Genomic DNA, 15,958 nt, shown 5'->3' on the forward strand with positions numbered 1-15,958 from the left:
GTATTAAAGTTTCTTCTGGCTGCCAGTTTCAGAAATCAAATCCCACCATCTTAAGCTAAAATAACTGGAATTTATTGGAGGGATCAAAATCACTATAGACAGTAACTGCAGCCATGAAATTAAAAGACGCTTGCTCCTTGGAAGAATAGCTATGACAAACCTGAACAGCGTATTAAAAAGCAGAGACATTACTTTGCCAACAAAGGTCTGTATAGTCAAAGCTATAGTTTTTCCAGTAGTCGTGTATGAATATGAGAGCTGAACCATAAAGAAGGCCGAGGGCTGAAGAATTGATGCTTTCAAACTGTGGTGCTAGAGAAGACTCTTGAGAGTCCCTTGGACTGCAAGGAGATCCAACCAGTCAATCCTAAAGGAAATCAACCCTGAATATTCATTGGAAGGACTGATGCTGAAGCTGAAGCTCCAATACTTTGGCCACTTCATGCGAAGAGCTGACTCATTGGAAAAGACCCTGATGCTGGGAAGATAGAAGGCAGGAGGAGAAGCGGGCAACAGAGGATGAGATGGTGGGATGGCATCACCGACTCAAAGGACAGGAGTTTGAGCAAGCTCCAGGAGATGGTAAAGGACAGGGAAGCCTGGTGTGCTGCAGTCCATGGGGTCGCAAAGAGTCAGACACGACTGAGTGACTGAACAACAATTGGAAGGATCCTGGGGTATCTGATGGTCTTAACAGGCATGTTGCTCAGTCAGGGTTCAGGATGAGCAGGAATGAAGCAGCTCCAAGGCCCTCAGCAACAGATGTTTCTGGACCTTCTCTCCAGGACACTGTGGCTACTGTGGTTCAGCCCCCAGGATACATTTGAAAAGTGCAGGGGAGAGGTTCTGATTTTCCCAGGCTGGTGGGCTTGTCCAGCGGTGGATCAGTCGGCTGCTGCTAGGGGTCGGACACAAAGGGCAGGCAGAGCCACTGGAGCCCGCGCTGCATCGCAGGCCCTTCCCAAAGCGGGGGAGGCCCTGGGAGCAGAGCAGTTATCTCAGGACATGTCAGACTGCAGAAACTTCCTGAAAAATGAAAGGGAAAAGGGAGAGTCGTGTCCAGCTCTTTGCAACTCCACAAACTGCAGCCCACCAGGCAACTCTGTCTGTGGGATTCTCCAGGCAAGAATACTAGAGTGGGTAGCCATTCCCTCCTCTGGGGTATCTTCCCAACCCAGAAGATACCCAGATGGTATCTTCTTTACCGTCTGAGTCACCAGGCAAGTCCACAGAAACTCCCTGGGGTCTGGCTAATCTCCAGCAAACTTCTTCCAGTTTACTGGGTAAAGGAGAAACTCCAGACCCCAGCATAGTCCTGAAAGGTACCCTGATAAAGAGAGTTTTTTTGATTTCAGAAGGAAATAGAACATTTAGAATATGCAAATACATTGACAGCTACTTTTTCTAGCTATTTCTAGAGAAGAGTTTTGCATACCACTTTGTACTGCCTGAGCCACAGGGAATGTGTAGGACATGGGGGAGGGCTGGACACAGACTGTATGTCACCCGGATCCCTCTTGACCACCCATGGTTCAAACCCACAGAAACCAGCAGGCAGAATGGCACAGTAGTGCAGATGTGAGCCCGGAGTCCTAGACTGTGATTTCATACCCTGCTCTTCCCGAAGGTGCTGTGGGACCTGAGGCAGGTTACTTAATTTCTCTGAGCCAAGTGGAGTGATCCCTAATTCCTGGGGTCCTGATGAAGACTTGGTGTGATAAAGTTTGTAAAGTGCTTTGCATGAAGCAAGCCCTCCTTCTGTGGTAGAGATATGGTGCTGGTGGTGGTTTTAGCGATGCCGCTGCTGGTTGTTCTGCGTGGAAGACACCTGCAAAACTCTGCCCCTGCCTCTCCAGCTTGACCCCTCCGTAGGTTGGTCTTCTCCTGAGGTCCCCCAGTGGGACAGGGTTATTCCTAAGGACCCGGTGCAAGAAAGGAAGGCTATTTCTCTTTGCTCAGGGTTTTGTCTTGATCCCCTGCTCATCAACAGCCTCACCTCCCATTTTTCGTCCCGCTGCAGGAGTGAGAGAGAGAGAACCACGCTGCTGATGACTCCGAAGGAGGGGCCCTGGACATGTGCTGCAGCGAGAGGCTGCCCGGTGAGTCCTCCCAGCACCTGGGTGCTCCCAGAGCCCTGAATGGAGGCAGAGAGCCCCCCTCCCAGGACCCTGGGGCTGGAGGAGAGCCTGGGTGGCTGTGAATCAGCTCCAGAGGAGTGACTCGGCTGGTCCGTAGGTCTTCGTTGCAGTGAAGATTTGTTTTTCGAATCCCTAATGTCTCTCTGATACCGTTTGGAGCTGCTCTAGGCTCAGCTGCAGGGAAGAGCCCACAGCTGAGGGTGAGTGGGGAGGGTGGAGAGACGGGTGAAGAGCGATAGGGCGTCCAGACTTGACTGGGACATGCCCACTGCCCAGTGGTGTACTGGGCAGACTTTGAAAGGTAAGATGAAGAAATACAGCCTTACCGTGGCACGAGTCAAGGGTAGGGGGGACGGCGTGGAGAAACTCCTTGACAGGGCTGGGGAGAAGCCTGGCTGTGAATGTCCAATAATACTGCCTGAGTCCCATTGACTTCTCTTGCGTGGAGTGTGAACCATGGCCATTGCTGTCATCACACAGACATTACCAAGGCACTCCTGCCCGTGACGTGGCAGCCCGTCCCAGTTAGAGACCAGATACCCAAGTCATCATAAACCGCCTTGGAAGGAAGGAAAGAAGGAGGATGGGGGGAGTTTTTTGTGTGCTTTTACCTTTTACGAAAGTTTTTATTGACTTTTTCCCTCCTAATAACAAATATCCATTGTAAAAATATTAGAAAATAAAGACAAGTAAAAAAAAAAAAAAAGGGGAAAATCACCATGATCCTATCACACCGCATACATTTTCATATCTCCTTTTCCAGAAGTGTTACTGTTAATTACTCAGTCATGTCCGACTCTTTGCAACCCCATGGACTAGCCCACCAGGCTCCTCTGCCCATGGGATTTTTCCAGGCAAGAGTACTGGAGTGGATTGCCATTTCCTCCTTCAGCAGACCTTCCCGACCACAGATCAAACCCAGGTTTCCTGCATTGCAGCTGAATTATTTACCACCTGAGCCACCAGGGAAGCCCCTCCCTTGCCAAACCTCTTTGTTAAGGAAAAATCAACAGCTTTTGAATTCTAATTTTGAAGTCTCAGACCTGCTCAGTTCAGCTCTGTCATGTCTAATTCTTTCTGACCCCATGGACTGCAGCACGCCAGGCCCCCTTGTCCATCACCAACTCCCAGAGTTTACTCAGACTCATGTCCATCGAGTCATCCAGCCATCTCATCCTCTGTCATCCCCTTCTCCTCCTCCCACAATCTTTCCCAGCGTCAGGGTCTTTTCCAATGAATCGGTTCTTTGTATGATGGTGGCCAAAGTATTGGAGTTTCAGCTTCAGCATCAGTCCTTCCAGTGAACACCCAGGACTGATCTTCTTTAGGATGGACTGGTTGGATCTCCTTGCAGCCCAAGGGACTCTAAAGAGTCTTGTCCAACACCACAGTTCGAAAGCATCAATTCTTCGGCACTCAGCTCAGACCTGTAGCTTGTCAGAAACCTCATGATTGGTAAGGAAACTTAGAGTATCGAGTCTTCAGCGACCCTCTTTAAGACAGACACAGAAAAGAACTAGGTGTGACTCTAAAACCATGACTGTTTAAGCAGCTGTTTTATTCACACTAGGAGCCGGGCCCCAGGGATTGATGAAGTTCCTCCAGCCTCCTAATGAGCATTTGGCCCTTTGACGTAATTCATACCTTGTCCAGTAGGGGGTGCCATTGCTCAAAACACTTTTGATGGCCTGTTAAGATGGGCTAGGGTGGACGCCATCTCCCCAGAGTCCTGGGAACCCAAAACAGCTATCTTGAGGAAAAGAATTCTCCAAAGGGCTATGAGAGCTGTCTACAAACATCTGAAAGGCTGTCTTGTGAAGGGGACAGCATATCCATTCTGTATGTCTCAGGAAGAGGGCATAAATCCAATACATAGAAATTAAAAAAAGAGGCCTTGTTGGCCCACAGGCTACAGAACTTTCTTTTTGACTCTAAATGAAATCCGGTCATGGAACTTGATAATTCAAGACAAAATGAGTGTTCCGTCACTCGAGGCATTCAAGTATTGTCTGGACAGACGTGGAAATTTCCGCAAAGGGTGGGAGGTCGAGATGACATCACAAGTCCTTTCAACTATTAAACAGTTCTGTGATTCAGATATGAGTCATAGAATTCAGAGATGATTCCACAACCAGGGATGGCCCCACTGGCTAGAAAAAAATCCACAGAAAATGGGACATAGTGTATAGGAATCCAGAGTAGCATCGTGTGGAGGAAAGAACACCGGGTCTGGCCTTAGAATCCGGCTGTTCTGTATACAAGCTGTGTGTTTATGGACAAGTCACTTAACCTTGCTGGTCCTCTAGTCCTTTGTTTGGGAATGGAGACAACAATATGTACATTTATCCTCACCGGGATGAAATAAATGTAATCACATGAGCAGTCATTCCACAAATACTTGTTGAGCACCTACTGTGTGTCAGATGCTATGCTAGGAATATAGTGGAATGTGCTAGGAATAACAAACATAGTCCTTGCCCGGCTTTGAGCTGCTTCTAGAAGATAGCATTTAGCCACTGCAGAGAGGCTGCAGTAATAAGCATGATGTGTTCCAACCCTCTTTCCCATTATCCCCCAAAAGCCAGCAACCAGCAGAGAAAGGAAGGGGAGTAGTGATCACCTCCACAGGGCCAGCACATTGCCCGCCTGGTGCCAGGCACTATACTAAGTGCTTTTACATGTACGCCAAGGGGCGGGGACACCAGCTGGGTATGTGAGGAGTCAGCTCCTTCCTGACACTGTCTACTGGGAGAGAGCATCAGATCCCACAGGTAAAGGGCTCAAACCGACCAGTCAGCCCTCCACTTCAGACGCCAGTCGCAAGCCCAGGTTGTTACCTGTGCTTTCTGTGACCCACCAGCAACTGGAGGTTCCAACAACCCCCTCCAACTCAGGACACCAGCCGCAAGTCCTGAAGGTCACCTGTACTTCTGACCTATGATTGGCTATATATCAGAGTTTCCCACAACTCCCCCCACTCAGGTTTGCTAGAATGGCTCTCAGAACTCAGAGAAACATTTTTAGATCCCCAGTTTATTATAAGAGGATAGTAAAGGATACAGAAGATGACCACCCAGACGGAAGACAACACGTCGGGCAGGGTGTCAGGAAGGGGCTCGGAGGCCCCATCCTCTCCCAGCACCACTCTCCCCGCGTCCGTGTATTCACTGACCCAGAAGCTCTCCAGGTCCTGTCCTTTTGGATGTTTCCCGAGGCTGTATTACATAAACATGATTGATTAAATCATTGGCCATTGGTGAATGATTCTATCCCCAGCCTCTCTCTCTTGAGGTTGGACCTGGGACTGGAAAGTTCCAGTGCTCTAATCACACGGTTCTCCTGGCTGCCAGCCCCCACCCTTGGGTGGGATCCAAAAGTCACCTTCCCTGAAGCATTTTCAGGAACTAAAGATGTGACCAAATATTATCCCATTGCTATTCTAGCTCAGGAAATTCCGAAGGTTTTGGAAGATGTGAGTTAGGAACTGTGGCTCAAGGCCAAGTGTATATGAGAAATGTATATTTTGGTCATCTGAATGACCAATTATAAATTTCTTATGCATCGTAATATTGTAACATATCTCACTCAATCCTCTCTGCTGCCCTAGGAAGTTCAGTTCAGTTCAGTGGCCCAGTCATGTTCGACTCTCTGCCACCCCATGGACGCAGTATGCCGGGTTTCCCTGTCCATCACCAACTCCCGAAGTTTGCTCAAACTCAGGTCCATCAAGTCAGTGATACCATCCAACCATCTCATCCTCTGTCGTCCTCCTCTCCTCCTGCCTTCAATCTTTTCCAGCATCAGGATCTTTTCCAGTGAGTCAGTTCTTGGCATCAGGTGGCCAAAGTATTGGAGCTTCAGCATCAGTCCTTCCAATGACTGATTTCCTTGAGGATTGACTGGTTTGATCTCCTTGCAGTCCAAGGGACTCTCAAGAGTCTTCTCCCACACCACAGTTCAAAAGCATCTATTCTTCAGCACTCAGCTTTCTTTATAGTCCAGCTCTCACATCCATACATGACTACTGGAAAAACCATAGCTTTGACTAGACAGACCTTTGTCGGCAAAGTAATATTTCTGCTTTTTAATATGCTATCTAGCTTGGTCATAGCTTTTCTTCCAAGGAGCAAGCGTCTTTTAATTTTATGGCTGCAGTCACTATCTGCAGTGATGTTGGAGCCCAAGAAAATAAAGTCTGTCACTGGTTCCATTGTTTCCCTAGGAAACAATGATTGCCCTGGGAAATCAGATATTATTTGCTGTCCCCCATATCATAGAAGAAAGGGGCTTTCCTGGTGGCTAAGACAATAAAGGATCTGCCTGCAATGCAGGATACCTGGGTTTGATCCCTGGGTCTGCAAGATCTCCTGGAGAAGGGAATGGCTACCCACTCCATTATCCTTGCCTGGGCAATTTCACGGACAGAGAAGCCTGGTGGGCTACAGTCCATGGGGTCGCAAAGAATCAGACACAACTGAGCTCTAACACTTTCACTTGTCTCATAGAAGAAGGGACCAGGGTCCAGAGAAGTTAGAGAGTCTGTCTAGGTTCATTTAGCCAGTGTTTGGTAGAGGGAGGCTTCACTCCAGGCAGTTTCTTTCCGGAGCCCAGGAGCCACTTCCCCATTCTGTTTCCTTGTCACCATTAAGCCATCATCTTCTCCTGACACCTTGCGGACTGAGGCAGAAATAACTAAGATGTGTGTGTCTCCAGGGAGGAGTTAGGAGGAGTTGGGTGACGTCACCATGTCTGTCTCCATCTGTGCTCTTCCTCTGGGAAGCCTGCCTGCCAGGGCCCAGGCAAGTTATGTGCCCCTCTAGACATCTTGATTGATACTGAAATAACTTTTTGTCTGTTTCCTCCATGGGGCCATGAGCTCTTCGAAGGCAACTGCCTCTCTCTTCCGTCCTCCATGGCAGCATTTATTCACTCATCTCTTCATCCGTTTACTCACTATTCATTGACAACCTCCATGAGCCGGGCACTCTGTAAGTACTAGAGATTCAACAGTGAGCCAACCTGAGAAAATTTTACCCCTCACGGGATGGGATCGTGAACTAGTTAAGAGCAGGCATTCTGAATCCAAACGTGGCTCCACCACTGGGGTGATTGTGGGCAGGCTACTTAACCTCTCAGCGCCTTCCATTTACAAAAATGACAAGAATAATGTTCACTCCTATGTGGAATTGTTGGAGAATGAAATGAATGAATAGAGCTCAAAACAGTGCCTGGAATGTAGCAAGTATTATATAAACATTTGTGGGACTTCCCTGGTGATCCAGTGGCTGAGTCCAGGCTCTCAATGCAGGGATCTGGATTCGATCCGCGGTCAAGGAACTATGTCCCACATGCTGAAACTAAAAAAAATTCCATGTGCTGCGGTAAAAATTGAAGATCCTACGTGCTGCAGCTAAGACTTGACACAACCAAATAAATAAATAAATGTTTTTAAAAAATACATAGGCATTGCTATTAAGGTAAAGATAGACAATAAATAAGGAAAATATAAAGTAGGGAAGATGGTGATAGTGTTATGGAGAAATTAAAACCAAGAAAGGGGGGGTTGGAAAGGACTGGGACTCGGGGGGTGAGGTGGGATGGGGCTTGGCATTATAAATAGGGTAGCCCTGAAACCTGATAAGGAGTCAGTCAGTCAGTTCAGTCACTCAGTCGTGTCCGACTCTTTGCGACCCCATGAATCACAGCAAGCCAGGCCTCCCTGTCCATCACAAACTCCCGGAGTTTATTTCCACAGTTTTCATCAGCCAAAACCACTGACCTAAGCTTCTACTTGGACCTAAAAGGAGATGGAGATACACAGGCCCAGCGACTTGGGACATTGGGCCTTTAGAATGAGCCCACAGGCGTAGCAAGCAGTTGCATAATGATGGTGTAAAAATACAGCCCTTGAGTAATCTCTTCCCCTCCCAGCTGTCTTCCCCACTGGGCAAGGCTAAGAGGCAAGGCAGAGTGAGGACCAGCCATGCCTGGGTGACTCACTCATTCCTACACGCAATGCCAGGTGGGAGTGACACAGCCAACATTCCCGGGGCCGCGGTCACCCAGACCTGAGCTGGCGCCAAGCAGGTCATCCAGTCCTCCCAGACTGAGATTTCTGGGTGAAAACATCATCAGGCATCGCCGACACCTGCAGGCAGCCCACAGCTGCCCCCGGGACAGGCACACTCGCTCACATGCCCGGAGGCGTTCCATGCAGGCGCACACGTGCTCGTGTTTGCTCTCACTTGTCATAGCCTCATGCCCATGTGTTCACGTGCATGTCGTACCCACACTCAGTCCCCTGGGCACACACAGCTCCCACACCTGTGAGTCTTTTCCTCTCGCACACCCAAGACCTCTCAGGTCCATCGCCCTGTCATCCAGCCCTTTCCACTAGAGATGCTGCTTAGAGGCGGACACACTTGCTTGTTCACTGTTTCCTCTTTAGGTCTCGTTCTTTCCTGAAGCCACGCCCCCTTCTCCTGCACCTGCAGATAAGCAGGCTTGTTCCTTCCCTCTGCTTCTCCACCCTGTCCCCAACCCTGACAGCATGCAGTTCCCAGGTGCTGAGGTGGACAAGGGCGTGCACACGCTCCCCTGTGTGCACGTGCACACATAGGTGTTTTCCCAGCGTGCGCACACTCTTCTCCACATGCTCACCCTCCTCTTGTACTTCCCCCTCGCTTGCTCACTTCCTTGCTCATTTACTTGCTTACAGTCACCCAAACACATTTATACATGCAAACTCACACTCCCCAATCCCCCTTTTGTGTGTAGGTGTTCACATTTGCAAGCCTGCTGATGCTGGGGCCTCGGCTCCTGCCGAATAGCACCAGTGCAGGCCTGGCCTGGCCTGGAACCAGCAGCTTCCTCAGGGGTGTGGGGCAGAGGAAAGAGGTGAATGAGACAACAGCAGGGGCTTCCCTGGCTTCCCTGGTGGCTCGGTGGTAAAGGATCCGCCTGCCGATGCAAGAGCCACGGGTTCGATCCCTGATCCCTGATCCCAGAGGAGCCCTCATGCCGCAGAGCAGCTAAGCCCACACTCCACAACCATTAAGCCTGCGCTGTAGACCTGGGGAGCTGCAGCTACTGAGTCCAAGCACCCTGGAGCCCGTGCTCCACCACAAGAGAAGCCAGTGCAGTGAGAGGCCCACACACCACCACTGGGGGGTAGTCCCTGCTTGACACAGCCAGAGGAAAACCCACGCAGCCACAGAAACCCAGCACAACGAAAGATAAACAAAGAGAAAATTATTTTTTTAAAAAGACAACAGTAGATGCTGATGGTGGCATGATGTCACCGTGCGTTGTTCACAGCACCTCCAGCAGGCAACTTCACGGGCAGGCCTGTTCCTGACGTTGGCAGGGACCGAGGTCAGACCGCAGGTGGGGCACCACCCCCTGCCCAGTCCTGCAGTGAGGGCCCTCGTGTGCATGCGCAGGGGCACGTCAGTCCGTGCGTGCAAGCATGGTCCACACTCCACCCTGCTAGCTGACCCCTGGTCACCCCTCAGACCTAAAGATACTCTTGGGGAAGGCCCTGTCTCCCCTCAGAAGGATGTTCCTGCCTTCCTGAAGGCTTCAGGCCACTTGAACAGAGGGTCCTGGGGTCCTTACCTTCAAAGCATGGCCTGAAAAGAGGGGCATGGGCACATCTCCTGGGCCTGGTGGACCTCTCATCTCCTGGGGAGTGGTGTGGCCAGAAGGGAGGGAGCACAGGGTCCTGCTCAGCCTGGCAGCCTGGGGCTGACCCAACTCCAGGGTTTGTTTGTTTTTTTTTTTAAGCTGTGTTGGGTCTTCATTGCTGTGTGGTCTTTCCTCTAGCTGCAGCAAGTGGCAGCTACTCTCTGGTTGTGGCCTTTCATTGCGGTGGCTTCTCTTGCCGTGGTACACAGGCTCTAGGGCACCCGGGCTGCAGTAGCTGTGACACGTGGGCTCTGTAGTTGCGGCCCCTGGGATCTAGAGCACAGGCTTAGTAGTCGTGGTACACAGGCTTAGTTGCTCTGTGGCACACGGGATCTTACTGAACCAGGGATCAAACCCATGTCTCCTGCACTGGCAGGCAGATTCTTTACCACTGGACCACCAGGGAAGCCCCAACCCCAGGGATCTTAACAGGAGTTGGTTAATCCTGCAGGGGCATCTATGGAGACAGTCACCAAGGCGTGGAATCTCCCTCCAGAAAGCCAATGAAATTACTGACGGCTTGTTGGTGAACCAGTTCAGAGAAAGAGAAACTCAGGGGTCCGTGGCAGTCAGCTCCGTTTCAGTAAGTCTATGAATCGTGGCAGAGTCCTCTCTCTACAACTCTCCCAGTTCCAGGATGTGGACAGCTTGAAGGGTCCTCTGCTTTCGTTCATTCTTTCCACTCTGGCCCTTGGCCCCACTTCCAGCTCAACTGGTTTCGTTTAGACTTGGGCAAGTCTAAGGAGAGGTTAATGATGGTTGGTAGCTTTAGAATACTGTCAGGCATACTCCGCTGTGTGCGGCCTGGTTATCTTCAGAGGTCCTCACAAGGCCCCTCTCTGGTTTCATTCATTTATTTCTGTCTTTTGTCTCCCACTGCCATGTCCCTTCTCCCTGTGGCTAATGTTTCATGTAGTTAATGATGTTTCATGAGTATTTTGTTCGTTTGTTTCTGTGCTATTGCAGAACAGGGGGCAATATTGTGTGCATGTGTGTATATTTTAAACTTGGGTCTGTTGCATTCAGTCTCATTCTTTTTGTCAGCAGCCCTGTTTCTGAGCTCCTTCCACAGTGCCGTGTGTCCTCTGACCCTTTGCTTCCGAGGCCTGCAGTGTATTCCCCAGTGTGTCTCTGGCTCTGCACATGGCCTACCAGCGCCCCCAAGGATGGGCATGGAGGGGCCCGCCTCCTCCCACCCCACCGCAGGTAGCACAGGAGGGAACTTCAGCTCATGTGTTTCCTGGGACGGTGTAAGGACTTTTTTCTTTCTTTCTTTCTTTTTTTTTTTTTTTGAGCAGAAGCTTTCATTTCCAGAGTTTTCTACTTCCCAGATTGGTTCCAGCAGTGAATCTGAAAGAAACCGGAACACAGAAAACCAGGAGGAAGTGGTGTGGGTGGAGGCTGGGGAGATACACAGGAGCATGCTGGGCCATTATAGATGGCCATGGCAAGGATCCGGGTCCTTCTCCCAAGAATGAGGGGAAGCCATTGAACAAAACTACAGCAAGGGCTCAGATTTGTTTGCTTTTTTTTTTTTTTTTTTTAAGGGAACAGTGGATCTTTAGCGCTAGAAGGACCCTTAGAGACTGCTCGGCACACTCTGAATTTACAGTAGACCTCTGAGGGCCCACAGAGGCCATGAGATGCCCAGGGTCACACAGCCCACTAGTTAACAGAGCCAGAACTGCTCCCCAGGCTCCCTGACACTTGGCCAGTGTTGTGAGCCTCCCTGGTTGCCAAGGGCTATCTGAAGGCAGCAGCCTCTGCTGGGCTGGGGTTTGTTATCCTATCTGTCCCTGGACGGGGGAGGCAAGATCTTGGGTCGACCTTGCTCATCCCCTATCCCCTGGACTTTCTAAGACCCCTGAGGGCACTTACCAGGACCCACCAAGGAACCCCAAGTCAGGACCCAGCCTCCTGCTTCCAGGGAGGGAGGCCCTAGGCTATCAGACACCCACAGACAGCCCTGTGAAACATCCCTTGCTGGTTCAATGAGTGAGAACCAATACAGAGGGTTAAAGACATGCACGCCAATCCTGGTTCTGCCTTTTACTCTCTAGACCTCAGTTTCCTCATCTGTGAAGTGGGAGCATGGAGCAAGAGGCTCTCCCAAGTCTGTCCCCCACCTCACTCCATGTTGCTGCTTTAGTCTCAGGCATTTGGAACGTCTGGTACCCACCTCCCAGGGCCTTTCCATCTGTTCTTTTAGTTCTCACCGTGGGCTCGAGGGAGGAGGGCACTGCACCCTCAGAGTTTCATTGACCCTTTTCACCCTTGTACTTCTGGGCCTCCGCTCCAGAGAGGCACAAAGAACCAAGCCTTTGTTTGCAGCAACAAAGCTGTTTGCAATTTCAGATAGAACCGTTTTATTATATCCCATCCAAAGAGTACTTGAGTTGCCTTTTGTTTTGGAAGCTTGTTAGCATTTCAGATTTAATTAACTGACAGAGACAAAGCTGCCCCACTTCCGCCACCCCCAGCCCATGCCCACTCCATCTACCGACCCCAGGTGCCCGCCGGCAGCCTCAAAGCCCCTGCCCACGTGGGGTGCGGGGCCCCCACTGTCCTCCTGAGGGGCTCACCTGGCAGATGAAAGGAGAGTCCTGCTGCCTGCCCCTCGTGCTCCCCTCCCGTCTTCCCCTTCCTCTCTAAATTCTGCTGCTGTTTACTGAGTGTTCACCGTGTGCCAGGGACCAGGCGAAGCACGGGGCATTTTTTTATCTGATAGCATCCTCAGACCCCAGCTAGCAAGGCTGAGTGGATCTGTTGCCCAGAGGAGAGATTGAGTCACTTCCCCAGGGCCACACAGGCTTCAGTGGCACCATTGGGCTTCAAACCTAAGTCTGGGTGACTCCAGAGCTTTTGTTGGGAGTCCCCACAGAACAAGCTTCCTGTCCAGAAACAAGCCCCTTATAGGGCCTGCAGGGGCTGCAGTCCCAGGTCCAAGAGCTGGTTCTTGTTACAGGCGTATTGCCCTTTACTGCACTTCGCTTTTTCCAGCTTTTCACGAATTGAAGGTTTGTGGCAACCCTGTGTCAAGCAAGTCTGACAGTGCCGTCTTTACAGCAGCATTATTTTTTAAAGTTGTACGTTGTGTTTTTTTTTTAGATATAATGCTGCTGCTGCTGCTGCTGCTGCTAAGTCACTTCAGTCGTGTCCGACTCTGTGTGACCCCATAGACGGCAGCCCACCAGGCTCCCCCATCCCTGGGAGTCTCCAGGCAAGAACACTGGAGTGGGTTGCCATTTCCTTCTCCAGTGTGTGAAAGTGAAAAGTGAAAGTGAAGTCGCTCAGTCATGTCCAACTCTTAGCGACCCCCATGGACCACAGCCTACCAGGCTCCTCCATCCATGGGATTTTCCAGGCAAGAGTACTGGAGTGGGGTGCCATTGCCTTCTCTGAGATATAATGCTACTGCACATTTAATAGACTTTAGGAGAGTATAAATGTAACTTTGTATGCATTGGGAAACCAAATAATTAGTGTGACTTGCTTTATTGCACTATTTGCTTTATTGTAGTGGCCTGGAACTGAACCCATAGTGTCTCTGAGGTACTTGGAAATCTGCTTCCCAAGAGCAGCCACACGTTGGTTGTATTCTCATCTCTTGATGGGCCCCCTTCCCCTAGCACAGCCTCCTTGGGGGTCTGCAAACAGCACTCATCCTCCTGCCCCTCTAACCTCTACTCCCTTCCTCCCTACAGTGAGGTAGGAGCAGCAATCCTATAAGCAAGTGTCCATGTCTGAGGGTGAGGTTTCAGACACAGTGATGGGCTGTGGCTCCAAGTACCATTTCCCACAGGGATGAGGCCACACTTGTGAACACATGGAGGGTCAGGCATGTGTTCTTAAGAATGCCCTGGTAAGGAGAGCAGACACCAGAGCTAGTCTTATCTGATTGGTTGGTTCATGGTATGGGCTTTGGCTGCAAGCTGCCTAGGTTCTAGTCTTAGCTTCTGCCCATTATTAGCTGACCTCGGCCAAGTGACTTAGTTCGCACGTGCCTCAGTTTCCTCATCTGTAAAATGGGAGTGAGAGCAGTACCTCCTAGGACTGATGAAGATTAAATGGGTTAATATACATGAAGCACTTAGAACAGCGCTCACATGTGGTGAGCACTTGGTAGGCGTTAGCCCTCAGGGGTCCTGGCTCTGCCTGCGGCTGGCTGCTGACCTACGGCAAGCCACTTTCCCTCTCGGCCTCAGTTTCCCCGTTTGAGAAAGCAGCGGACTAGACCAGATGCCCCTCGGGGCCAGTCACGCTCTGCCCATCAGTGGTTCTAGAAGCCCTGGCCAGGCTAAGCGTGGTGTTCTGCTGGTCAGCAGCCCTGTGACTGTGGGCATGGTGGGGAAGTCCTTCCTGGCCAGGTTTGGGAAGGGAAGAAAAGCTGAATGGGCCAGGAGCTCCCTCCTCATGTCAACAGGAACAGGCTGAGCCAGCCTCCGGCTCCAGTCCTGGTGGCTGGCAGCTGGCAGCTCCAAGGATGAGTCACCAGCAGGAGCAGCCATGGGTTCTTAGGCTCGGGTGTTGCCAGCCCCAGGGCACACCCTGGCTGCAGAGTTTGGTGGTGGGACCTGGGTGCCAGGTGACAGGAGAGGGGTCGTGGTGTTCACACTTGCCAAGTAAACTCTCAAGGCCATTTGCCTGCATGCCCTACCCAGAGCCCCTAGAGCTTTGGCCCAGGGTACAGAGCCCCTGCCTTCCCATGCGCCTCCCTTTCATATGATGCAGGCTTTGAGGAGCCATCAGCCAGGATCAGGCACAAAAGCCACACCACCACCCCCATGCTGCTGGTTAGGGGTCAAGGATCCCCCAGACACAGGGACTCCCTCTTTCCCTCCCAGGTTCTCACTGTCTCCCCGCCTTTGCCGTAGTGACCCTTTCCTGAGAAGCAGTTTGGGAAAGCAGAAAGATCAGTGGGTATCAGGAAGGCCGGGGTTTGCCTCTTGGATCTGCCTGTACTTGGGCAAGCCACTTGAGCTCGTTCAGCACAATTTCCATGCCTGAAAAATCCCCTTCACCCTATGCAGGGGGCAGGCCGGCGAGGAGCCGGGTGTTCTGTCGCTGTCAGCAAGCTGCCTCTGAGTCAGGGCTCTGTGCCTGACAGAGGAGCTACCTCGCTGTGAACTACTGTAAAGCCAGTCCTTGACACCAGCACCCGCCTCTCACCGGCAGAACGGGGCTGGTGATGCTAATGCCTACCTCACGGGGCTGCCAAGAGGAGCAAGAGCAGCTGCATGCACACAGGCGCTCTGGGAGCTGCTGGGGGCCTGCCCAGAGAGCTGGCGCGCTCGTTTCAGAGCAGGACAGCGAGTGGAAGGGCAGAGTGAGGAGAAGGGCCCGTGTGATCTCTCGGAGCAGAACCCAAAGAGCAAAGTGGCCCAAGACCTCGGGTCCATGTGGGCAGGCACTGTGTTGTTCACCGATGTATGTGCTGTGCTGAGTCTGTGAGTCGTGTCCGACTCTTTGCAACCCCATGGACTGTAGCCCGCCAGGCACCTCTGTGCATGGGGATTCTCCAGGCAAGAGTACTGGGGTGGGTGGCCATGCCCTCCTCCAGGGGATCTTCCCAACACAGGGATCAGACCCAGGTCTCGCACATTGCAGGCGGGTTCTGTCCCATCTGAGCCACCAGGGAAGTCCGTTCACTGCTCTGTATGTATCCACAAAACCTAGTCCGGTGCTTGGCACAGCACATAATTGGTGCTCAACGTGTGTTGAACTCACACATGAATGAGCAGAGACTAAAATCAGCCCAGTTGTCTACCTCCCCACTTCTGCCACCTGATCACAGACCGTCGCTCCCCACCCCTGAGATCTGAGGTTCTTAACCTGAAGTCCATGGATCCCCTCTAGAACTATATACAGAACTGAGAGTGTGTTTGTGTGTGTAGGCATCTTCCTGAGTGAAGACATGTTAGATTTCTGTCCAGGAAAGGCTTTAAATAAGCCCGGTCCTGAAAGGTACAGAGCTCAGTTGGATTCACCTGGACTCCAGGACTGCCAGGTACTCTGTGAGTTTAAAAAAAAAAAAAGACCAGCCTCCACACTTGTCTCTGAAAGGTACATACAGGCCCCTTCAAACCTACAGTTTTTCTTCCACCCCCATAAGGTGCCAGGCAGTTAACCTGCCA

General features: G+C 51.3%; 1 protein-coding gene across 2 annotated transcripts in view; it reads left to right on the top strand.

Moving 5' to 3' along the window:
- PTPN5 (protein tyrosine phosphatase non-receptor type 5) overlaps positions 1–15,958 on the top strand; it is a 57,077-nt gene that overhangs the window by 21,062 nt on the left and 20,057 nt on the right. Inside the window, exons 1-2 of one of the 2 annotated variants that reach the window (XM_043452001.1) lie at positions 2,021–2,099; positions 10,276–10,407. Coding sequence is in view for 1 of the 2 variants with exons in the window: in XM_043452000.1 (XP_043307935.1) it covers positions 2,075–2,099 (25 nt within the window). In the remaining variant the exon portion in view is untranslated. Of the gene's footprint in view, positions 1–2,020; positions 2,100–10,275; positions 10,408–15,958 lie in introns of those variants that run through there. The other variant, XM_043452000.1, reaches the window with a different exon arrangement.

Source organism: Cervus canadensis, chromosome 29 (assembly GCF_019320065.1).
Source record: "Cervus canadensis isolate Bull #8, Minnesota chromosome 29, ASM1932006v1, whole genome shotgun sequence".
Lineage (NCBI taxonomy): Eukaryota > Metazoa > Chordata > Mammalia > Artiodactyla > Cervidae > Cervus > Cervus canadensis.